Source organism: Cantharellus anzutake (assembly GCF_015039405.1).
Source record: "Cantharellus anzutake strain C23 chromosome Unknown EI90scaffold_27, whole genome shotgun sequence".
NCBI classification, from domain to species: Eukaryota; Fungi; Basidiomycota; class Agaricomycetes; order Cantharellales; family Hydnaceae; genus Cantharellus; species Cantharellus anzutake.
The window spans coordinates 471282-482301 of record NW_024066977.1 but is presented as its reverse complement, the minus strand read 5'-3'; the positions used below and the strand labels follow the sequence as shown (position 1 = coordinate 482301).

At 47.6% G+C, this 11020-nt stretch overlaps 1 protein-coding gene across 1 annotated transcript; it reads right to left on the bottom strand.

Annotated features, from left to right (window-relative positions):
* Nucleotides 1-9555: 9555 nt before the first annotated feature.
* EI90DRAFT_3124448 (uncharacterized protein) lies at nucleotides 9556-10779 on the bottom strand (the record flags this gene model as incomplete). The annotated part of the gene is made up of 2 exons (XM_039063718.1): nucleotides 9556-9960; nucleotides 10630-10779. The coding sequence occupies 2 exons, from the start codon at nucleotides 10777-10779 to the stop codon at nucleotides 9556-9558; spliced, it is 555 nt and encodes a 184-aa protein (XP_038915475.1).
* Nucleotides 10780-11020: the final 241 nt, after the last annotated feature.

The window sequence follows — 11020 nt, the reverse complement described above, 5'->3', positions numbered from 1 at the left end:
CTCCAGCCAATGGCACCCGAACCTTACTGCCATTGGTGGTGGAGGCTTACTCTAGCCAAAGCCATTTGTTTCGGAACTATTCCTTGGCACAATGTAGCAATTCGATATAAGTATGTACTTTAGTTAGGAAAGAGAAGTGAATTCCCCCCCTCTTCACATCTAGCTTGGAGTCAGTGCACTCTGGGGTGCAACGAGAGGCTTAGTAACTAAAGCTAAGGAAAAAATTGGTCCTTAGGGCAATTCCACCAGTTTAGTTGAGTGGTTGGTTTTGTTTGCTAAAAACATTGAACCTAGTACAGTGGACCTCCCAACCCCTTTTCACCCCCCCCCCCCCCTCTTCTTCCCTGAGTGTCAGGGAGTGAGCTGGAGCGTTCCCTTCCCTCTTCCCCCTCTCTCCCCTCTAGGAGTCCGTTCCCGCTTGCAGCACCCATCAGCAACTTTGATGGGTGTATGCGCCCATTCCACAGGTTCTCACTGTTAGAACCGGGCAAGAGCGGACAATTCCAGAGTGGAACCGGAGACTTAGCAAGGAGGGACCTTGGCCTCAGCGATGGGGAGTGCTGTGCCATTGCTGTTTGTCCATTTGGTCCTTAATTTCAGAAGCAGTGAGCAGGAAGTCTCTAGGGGGCATTTCTGGTCGATTTTAGACTGAGGGTCCAAAACGAGTATGTACAAGCGCCTGTATATAGTGGAGGGACAATGTTGTGGGGACAACTCCGTGCACCGCAAAAAGTCGGATTCTGCGGAATTTGGCCACCAACATACACCACATACCCTCTGACGCTCCTGATGCTCATTCTATCACTATCCAACGCTCCATAAACTCATTCCTTATTTTTCCTTATTTTCCCCATCATTCCTGACAACCCCAAGCAAAATTCCCATGCCCAACCACGCTGCCAATTTCACCCCCTCTCCAGATCTCCATAACCACACATACAACCCAGCCGTTTTTCTACCCGATAGTGATGCTATACCTTCCTTCTTAACCCCTGGAGCATTTCCCAGAATGGCAATCCCATACCCGGATGGTTCAGCACGGAGTAGAGTCTCACATGGTCTTGACAGCACCTGTCAATGGCCACATCTCAAGAAGTACTGCACCAATTGGGATGAATAAGGGCTCGTTGGAAAGCTGGAGACGAGGAGGTTGCTGACGGGAGGATAGGCGGGCGCTGTGGCGAAGTGTTACGGAGTTAACCTTCACAATTTCCATTTCGGACCGTTATCACATATTCCCCATTCATTCATTTTTCTTTTATTGTTTCTTTGTTCCCAATTGGATATTCATCATTTACGGTTGCCTAACGGCCCATTTACATTCCCCCATGCCATTCATTCCATTTCAAACATATATAAACTAGATAACAGCTTGTACATAACAAGTTAGTACTGAATAGACCCGTGAAGGGACAAGCAGAAGTTACATCCAAGTGGCAAAGACGCCATCCACGACCCTAACGCCCCCTCTGAGCTAGTTGCTCACGTCTAAGACCCCTCACATCATAATACTCAGCCTTGACGTCCAAGAGAGATGTAGGTGAGTGTTTGTTTGAGGTTTTTGCAGACTCAGTAGCACCCACGGACCAAAACCCGGCCCCACGAACCACACCTGTGCACACTACCACCCTCCCCCTTCTCTCTGTCTCGAGTCTAGGCGATAGACCCGTTACAACGAAAGCACAAGGAAATCAAAGGGGGTCCAAAACAGGACAAAGGCATCCAAACAGAGACAAAGGGGATGATGGAAGCAGAGCGGCACTGAAGGTCATAGGTTAGACCCTGTGGTACATCTGAAAGGAGATAGGGAGGGCGAAGCCTGGAGGGGCAGGAGGATGAGGTGAAGTGGGGATGATGACTAACTGGCTAAAATGGAAGGAAGCAGTAGTCCAAATAGGGATGAGGGGAAAGTGCAAAAGATACATTACAAGTGGCAGAGGTGCTGAGTGTGGTCCGTGAAGCTTGGAGGTTGCAGAGCTTAGGAGGTTGCAGAGGCAGGGTTGAAAGTCTGAGGAATGTTGGCAATGGTGTTTACGTAGAATGAGGTCATCAATGCAATGGACAGTCAAAAGTCCGAGGTCAGAATCATGATGGAATCTCAGAGCAAAGGTACGGGTGGTGTTCGAGTACAAGGTACTGGATGGTGGCGGAAGGTGGTAACTTTTGGTGGAGATTTGGTGGAAGAGGGATGGAAGGGGGAGTAAGAGGAGGAATGATTGTCAGGCCCCAAGGTGAATATCGGAGCAGACAGGGATAGGGTAGGAGAGGGATGTGAGGAGGAGTGTTGTTCGGTCTGAAGGTGGGTATTGGAGTGGACAGGGATAGGGTAGGACTCCGGAGGTGATGAAGCGGAGGGTCTGGGAGTCGGGTCAGGATTGGGTATGTATGGATATGACACTCACATAGGAACTCATCTAGCTCTTTCTGTTCTGGTCAGGACAGGGGGAAGGTTTTGCTCCTAGGGAGCTTGGCGTCTGGGGTTAGATCAATAGCGTGGTCCCAGGGCTTTAGGGGGGGTGGGCAGCACATTGAAGGCTTCCTTTGAGAATACATCCTGGAAGTCTCTGTAGTGCTCGGGCACCAGCTCTTCCAGCATCAGCGGTTTCACCTCCGCATCTTGGGCTTCTTCTGCTAGGTGTTGGGATGGCATTGCAAGCAGGCTATAGATCTAACCCCCTAAATGCAAGCAAATTCGTGGGGAGGGAGTCTGGGATGTCTTAAGCTCATCCTAGGTTCGGTCCAGGTGCTAACAAACAAAAACAGTCACAAAAACTCTTTAAGAATTACGTACCCCTGGTCCATCTTGGACAATCATCAGGGATTCCTTATAATACTCAAGGAGTCAAGCTTAGAATTTCTTTCCTACTTGGATCTCTCAGCGCTACAGTGTCAGGGGACAACTCCTGGGTCCCCATGACCCTCCCCTATGGTCCACAGCCCCATGGTGTAACCAGCCCTATCCAGGGCACAACCTACTGTGGGTAAGAAGATGAGATAAAACAAGGGCAAGTATATACACTTGCCTACTGTGGGCAAGAAGATGAGAAGGAAGCTAACTTCTCATCTTCCCACAGTGGCCCCAATATCAGCAAAACTTCTGGGGATACCCGGAAGTCATATGAGGAATAGGAACCGGGCCCGGAGCATGCGGCATGTGGAGCGTGCGGGGCGGAGCACACATGCGGGTCCAGGTGCGGGTCTGGATGCAGGTCCGGGTCCGGGCTAGTCAGGGTGTGTGCCCTGACATACAGTCTCTTTTGTAGTCAAAAGGGAGGTCACTCTTCCATTCCTATGTGTACAGAGCTTTTAAACACATGGAACAGCAATAATGTGGAAAAACAAATGGAAAGAAAATATAAAACGAAAGATTGTTGTTACGGACACCATGTGGACCATTAAGTACAGCCGATAAGTCCAACGGCCAACGTGGAAGTTCAATAAAAGAAAGACAGGAGTGATAAGCGGGCCATATCCACTGATAATTGCCATCCTCCACCAATTTCCACCATCATACCACACTCATCCGTCTCTTCCTACCTGTAGCATCCCTTTCCGACCTCTTCATTCAATTTCCTGGTTCGTAGCTTTCTCCCGATACCAAATTTGTCCCAAATGGTTGAGATTTGACCAAGTGGTGGGCATGAGAATCGTGAAATTGGCCCATGCACAGGGTTAGACATCCTGGAAAGTGTCTGCAAGAGTCCCCATGTCAATTGGATCTTCATATGCGTCCTTTGTGATTTTTCTGAATTTTTCTGAGCACTCCAGAGTGCATTTTGGTTGTTTGTTTACTTTGGTATGGCTTGTGATTTCCATTTTGGGCCGAAAACCAGTTTCACAATCTCCCAAAGTACAGATCTCGGCTCCACTGCATGGGACTTTCGACACCGCCACCCTCACGTGCCCTTCCACATTGTGCAAAACCTCACAGGTAGATGGGAAATCCTCACCACCATTGTTCCACAACAGCTGGGTCGATCTGGATGAAATTTGGGGAATCCATGTTTATGATTTTTCTCTATTTTCTGAGCCCTTGATCGTCTCTCAGCGGCTGGCAGTGCCAAGCATAGTTTTTGGACTGGACCAATTCAGTACCAGTGCATTATGCACAATTGTACCCATTATAAAATGAAATAAAATGTTTTTATGCACCATGGGCATTGGTAGGTGATCTTTGCATGTGAGGAACCCTTAATGAAAGTAAACTGCGAAAATACTGGCAGTGTAGAGTATAGTAGGTTATCCCGCCTACAGCATGGTCGTCACCCTCAGGTTGTGTCCCACAGCATAGATCCCATCCCCAGGCTCCACTTCAGGGGTCTGCTCAGCGGTTGCTTGGGTGACTGGCAGGAGGAGGGGCAACGAGACATGATGACCTTCTGCCATGCCCAGTTGACCTCTGGGTTGTGGTGTAGCAGCCATGAGTGCCCAATGATAAGGGACTGCTGCCCTAGGTTCACCATGGCGAAGCGGTGTAGGAGAAATAACGGTCACCCTATGGAAACTCATTATGGAAATATGTCAGATAAACCACGAAAAACCCCATACATCAAGTAGATATCAGAAAATAGAAGAACTTGAATTTTAACAAATTTTAACAAATTATTACGACTACATACGATAAATTGGAAGAAAGAAAATTAATAAAAATACTTCAAGCTTAGCACCAACAAGACGGAATGCTCGGGGGAACTTATAGCGAATATTGAACAAGGAACTAGGACAATCGAGCAAGATTTGACTATAAAACCAACCAGAGAACCTCCACGGAAACTACTTTCCCACACCCGCACACATAGCTGAGGTTGGAAGTACTATGGAACAAGGATTCCTTAGGAACCAATGCAAAATTCAAAGTCGTGTTTATAATAGGGAACGTAGATGGTTCTCAAACGGACCCAATGAAAGTAATTTCAAAGAAAACTACCCATAAATGACGGAGATATGACCAAAATTCACGGAAAATGAGGACAACGTACAAAAGGAAAGCATGAAGAACAACCAGTAACGACCGAGACGAGCTTGAGAGCCCATTAGAAAGGAAGGGATATACTCTTAATTCACCCAAATCTTCATAATAAAAGGACCACGCATCAATGAGATATTCATTAATGGGATGAGTGACATCAAAGTCACAGCTCAGGGAAGAGACGACGTTCACGCAAGATCCATATTTAAAACACATAACGAAATTTACATGGAAAATATTATAAATTGGAAACTATCGTTATGCAAAGTTTCAGCCCAAACGGTCCAGCCGTTGTGAAGTTAGACCAACAATGGGAATTAGAAATCCGCATCATGCTTAAAGACACATGAGGGTGGCGATGTGAAGGGAACCGGCCGTTGGAACCAAGATCCACACTTCAGCAGATCACGAAGACCAATTTCTGTCCAAATAAGGAAGACCCCAGTCAAAACAGAGCACGGAAAGTACAAAAACACCTTAGAACATGAGGGAAAAATCTGAAATAAATCATGGAAGCCCATATTGAGGATACAAACACCCACGCATACAATAAATTCCGAACAATTAAACAGAAATGGTGCCCACATATGAACGAGTATGGGAACAACACACGTGATTACCAAATGTGCACACAAACTTTTGCTAACTTGACCAAAACCGAGAGTTAGAGTACAACTTTAGTACCATTGGAAAGGTGGGAATAAATAAAGATTTATGAAGCTGAGAACGTGAAAAACCTTCAGAAATGAATGAGATACAAGGACATGAAGTTAGTAACCTGAATATGCATGGGAAGACAACTTCTAGAGGTCCTGAGCCCCAAATAAAATACATAAAAATATGATATCTTTGAGGACGACCTATTATAACAACAAACAATACATAAGAAGGACTGGGATGCAATAATACAAGCGGGAATAAGGGGAAATGGATGAAATTCACGAAATCCACTAAACTATGATGGACCATGGCAGGAATTTTAGGGAACGATATACTAATGAAGCAGAGAGCTATAACACATTCGTTTGATCAATTCTTAACTACTAGCAACTTTTTCTTTCGATTCTAAACCTGAACAATTCACTCATTTTATCATTTCAAGTCTCATTTCAACTAAATGTCACTGGATAAAAATAGAATAAATCAGCTGAAGGTCTCAGCACAGCCATATGCATAGTAAAGCAAAGTTTGAATTCAGAATGACCAAGTCATAGCAAACTAAATGGTAAATAAGAGGAATTTGAAATAGAAAACTGTGACAAATGCAGCGCAGTCAAGTTCTAATTAAACCATTAAAATAGCTTAGGCAAGGAAGGACGATAAGGATTCTAGGTGCAGTCTGAGCACAGTAGAACTATAGTGTGAAAAATTCATTTTTATTCAGTTTGAGGAAAATACACTGTAAATAAATCCTGTAAATACAAGGTAGAGCGTGAAAAAGGAAGGCAACCCAAGGAGTATAAAAGGGAGACCCTTTCTGTGACTTTTCGCCCCCCTCAGAGAAGTAAGAAAATAGAGTATTATTTTTCTCAAGCATTTCTGGTTATCACTCCAGTGCGAAAAAGTGATATACAGTTAAGATTGCCACTGTAGTAAAAGGCAGCAAATAGGGAGAGGAATATTAAGTAAATATTTCAACAGGAGAGCTGGTTAACACTCCAGATTTCAAAGTGTAAACACAAAACAGTTATTTTGCTACTCTTAAAACAAGCAATAAAAATAAGTTAAAAATAAGACAAGGTCAAGGAACACTTCAGACACGATCTAAACCCATTAACTGAGTAGAATCTTTGAAAATTCACCAAGTAAAAGATTTGATTCAAGTTAAAATCCAAATTAAACGATCCTACACAGAATTACACCCAGACAAATTGAGAAATTACAATAGAGGAACAGCTCCGCAGGGCTTTGTTTATCTGTAAGTCAATTCTCAGAAACTTTTAGACTAACCCATAAAATAGAATTAGCCAAAACACTCGGATTGGTACTATAATTACACCAAATTTTACTAGTACACTTCCCTAACTAAAGAACCAGGGAACAGCTTGGTGGTGGTCTTGTTTGAACCTCCCAACTGACCTTCCTTCATTCTCTCCTTCAGCAGGCCCATTCTGTGTGTTGGCCAAACATCAACAGGGCTTACAGCTCTTCAGTGATGGCCCCATTCTCATTTGGCGTTCCATCTACATTGTGCACTGGGATGGGCTGGGGGAGCAGGGTTGTCTTGAGCCTGTGCTTCTGGATGAAGTCTGGGCTTACGAAGTTCCCAGTCATGCCAGAGTCTAACAGCGCTGAAATGGTGACTGCAGCGAGGGATGGTAATGCAGTCACCTTTACTTTCATGTTGAGGGAGCGGGGGGACTGTTTGACGAGCACATAGATGGTGGGTGGGGAGACAGCCACCTCAGGTGGTGGGCCAGCAGCTCTCGTGCCTTTCCTGGTTGAGATGCAGTTTTCCTCTGTTTCTTAGCAATTACCCAGTGGAATTTGGACAACAGTGCGGACTCACACATATCTTGGTATTTACACTGGGTACTATTGCTCATAGGTGGCCAGGACACATCCCTCACCGGTTGCCTTTTCGAAAATCCCCTGGGGGGTCTGCTTCCTCTCCCTCTTCATCCCTCTCAGGTGTCCCCATCAGCTGGCTTCTCAGCCCCTCCGCGAGTGCTCGAAGGTCCTCTGGGTGCATGTGGTGTATTTGGTGAACTTTTGGGAGGGGTGTCATATCCATGCATACCTGACCCCGACCTGACTTCCGGACCTCCACCCTCTTCACCTCCGGAGTCATAACCTACCGCTGCCGTTCCGATACTCACCTTCGGTCTTGGCAACACACCCCTCCTCTTACCTCTCCGACCCTTTCTCCGTCCGTTCCGATACTCATCTCGGACCGAACATCGCCCCACTCGCCACCCTTCCTACAACTCCGCTCCCCCCTCACAACACCTCCACCCTCCCGTCATCCCCCTACGCTTCCCCCGTCCGTTCCGATACTCACCTTCGGACCTGACTACTCTCCTTTCCGCCACTCCCTCTTCCTTACCTGTCCCCTCTCTCCTCCTTCCGTTACCCTTCCGCCAAGTTACGACCGTCCACCGCTGCTCCGTACTTCACACTCGGACACCGTTCGTACCTTACTCCGAGCCTCCGTCATAGTCCCTACCTCGGACTTTGACTCCACCTCGGTCTTAGTCCATTGCATTGGTGACCTCATACTACGTAAACACCATTGCCAATATTCCTTGGACTTCCAACCCCGCCTCCATAACCTCCGTAAGCTCCGCAACCCCCAAGCTTCGCGGACCGCCTTCGGCACTCTCGCCGCCTGTAATGTATTTCTCGCATTTTCCCTTCATCCCTATTTGGACTACTGCTTCTTTCTATTCTAGCCAGTTAGTCATCATCCCCACTTCCCCTCATCCTCCTGCCCCTCTGGGCCTCGCCCTCTCTACCTCCTTTCGGACGTATCACAGGTCTTGCCCTATGACCTTCGGTACCGCTCCGCCCCCTCTACCCTTTGTTCCCGTTCGGACGTCTTCGTTCCGATTCGGTCACCCTTTGTTCTCTTTGTGCTTTTGCCCCTTCCATTATATATATCGGCGCTTGTACATACTCGTTTTGGTTTTAGTCCGAAATCGACCTGAAATGCCCCCAAGAGACTTCCTGCTCACCTACTGTGAAATTAAGGACCAAATGGACAAACAGCAATGGCACAGCGCTCCGCTTGAGTCGCTGAGGCCAAGGTCCCTCCACGCTAAGTCTCCGATTCCACTCCGGAGTCGTCCGTTTCCGCCCATTCTAACAGGGCAGTCTCATGCAAAGTGCCTGGGGGCATTGCAGTTATGGCATAGCCCTCATCGCTGGTCTGCCCTTGAATGGTCGAGGTCCATTGGCTGAGGGAGTGGGGCTGGGGGGCATGGGGCCATGGCTGTGGGGGTCACAGGGGCAGTCATGGGTTGCAGCGGGGGTCCGGGTGGCAGGCGTGCAAAGGGCTGGGGGGTTGACGGTGGTGGTCTCATGGGGGAAGGGGTGGTTTAAACAGGGGGAGCTGGGGTTGCATTGCCTGGAAGTGCTGCCACTGGTTGTTGAGGAGGGTGGCCTCTCGTTTCCATTCTGCCCAAGTCCTTGGCATGGGATGCAGGCGATAGATGCTCTCATGGAGCTGTGCATTGATTGCTTGCTCAAAGTGGTCTATCAGTCCTACATCGCCTAGCCATGAGGGGGGGCCATGGATCTCAAACTCCTGGATGATTCTATCCATGGAGTTGTTAGGTATGGGGTCAGCGGCTCAAGGAACAAGGCCCCAGGGGGTTGGGCTTCAGCCTCAGCGACTCCAAGAGAGCACTTTGCCCACCTACTGTCTCAGTGCCCACATTTCAAAATGGCTTGGGGCTGCCTTGTTAGGGGGACAAACCATGTCGATATTCAGACTGAAGTTACGATAATGTATATACAGGTATATATATAGTAAAGAGACTGAATGGGTCAGGTGAAAGGAGAAAGAACAAGGGCCAGCATCCAGGTCAGGATGCATGGTCATGACAGGAGTCATAATTACCCTGCTGCAAGGCAGTGAGCTTTTGTCAGGTGGTGGCTTCACAGTTGGGGTCTTGGAACATGGCATCAAGCTCTGCCATGAATTCGTCCATAGTGATCACAGGGGATCCCACCATCAGCAGTGTGATCATGCGCTGTGTTGCCCATGCTCCCACAGCTCCTCCTTTCATGTATGACAAGACAAAGAGGATCTGGGACAGAGTGTCGGGGAACTCTGCCATGTGGACATGGAAGTAAATCCCACATTCCACTTTGAAGCAATTGAGGTCCTTGCTTGCACCAGCAAAGGTGGTGGGTGGGGCGATGTAACCAGGCACAAGAGCTGCCCAGGCAAGAGAGTAGGGACCTGGGGGTAGTGTCTGAATCGGGTCAGAAGGGAGGGAAAGGAAGGATGGTGGCAACAGTGCTGATACTGCACCATGGTCCGGGTGCTAGAAATCAACCAATAAAATCTCACTAAATCAGTACTCACTCCTGGTCCTTCTTGGACAGTCGTCAGGAGTCAGAGATACTGTATAAACTCGTACGTCGCCCTCTGGCGTCACTAAACTTATCAAACAACTTGTTACTTGGTGGGGGTGTCCCTTCTCATCAGGGGAGTCCTCTGTACCATACATGAAAATGTGCGCTATAAGTGAGAAATTGCAGGGCAAAGGGGAAGAATAGAAATACGCCTCTATGGCGACACAGAATAACAAAGAAAGTGATGGAAAGGAAATACAAATAAAAGCAATGAAAACAATATCAGAAACAATAAAATGAATGATGGAAATAACATCCCTCCTAATCGAGCATCCAACAACCTTTTCCCGCCGCCCGAATGAACTCTCCTCTCTCGTAGCTTTCCAACGGTACTAATTTCATCCAAATCCATCCAGTGGTTCTTGAGATAGACTGGAATTGGGTGGCCACTAGATTGACAGGCATGGGAATCTTGACTGTAGGGCTGGAAATGCATCAGAAAAATTGGGAAAAATGGGGAAATGGTAGAAAGGGTATCTGGGACCGTGTATGAAGTGCATCGGGTACTGGGTGTTTTTCAGGGTGTCAGGATCGCGATTTCTGGTCTTTTTTGTATGGTAGCAGAGATTCCTGCCTACAGTGACCTTGGGTGCTTTGGGTTTGGGTGCAGGTGTGGGTGCAGGCACAGGTGCGGGTGCAGGTGGTGGGTTTTGGATTCTGCTCTCGAGGATGGCTTGCAGTTCCTGGAACCTGGTCAGCAGGTCCTGGTACTGCTCCTCAGTCACCATGCTGGAGGAGGTGGGGGAGACTAGGTTGAAGCCTTCTTCTGCTGTCAGGGATGGTGCAGGAGAGGCAGGGGTAGCGGCCCAGGCGGCAGTGGAGTAACAGGGATGTATGGCAGGCGGCCCTCACTTGGGCTCGTGTCCCTATCTGGCTTCTTAGGCTGAAGCAGTAATGATCATTATTAGAATGAAAGGCTAAACTAAACTAAACTAGACTAAGGTACTTGCCTGAAGCAGTAATGAGAAG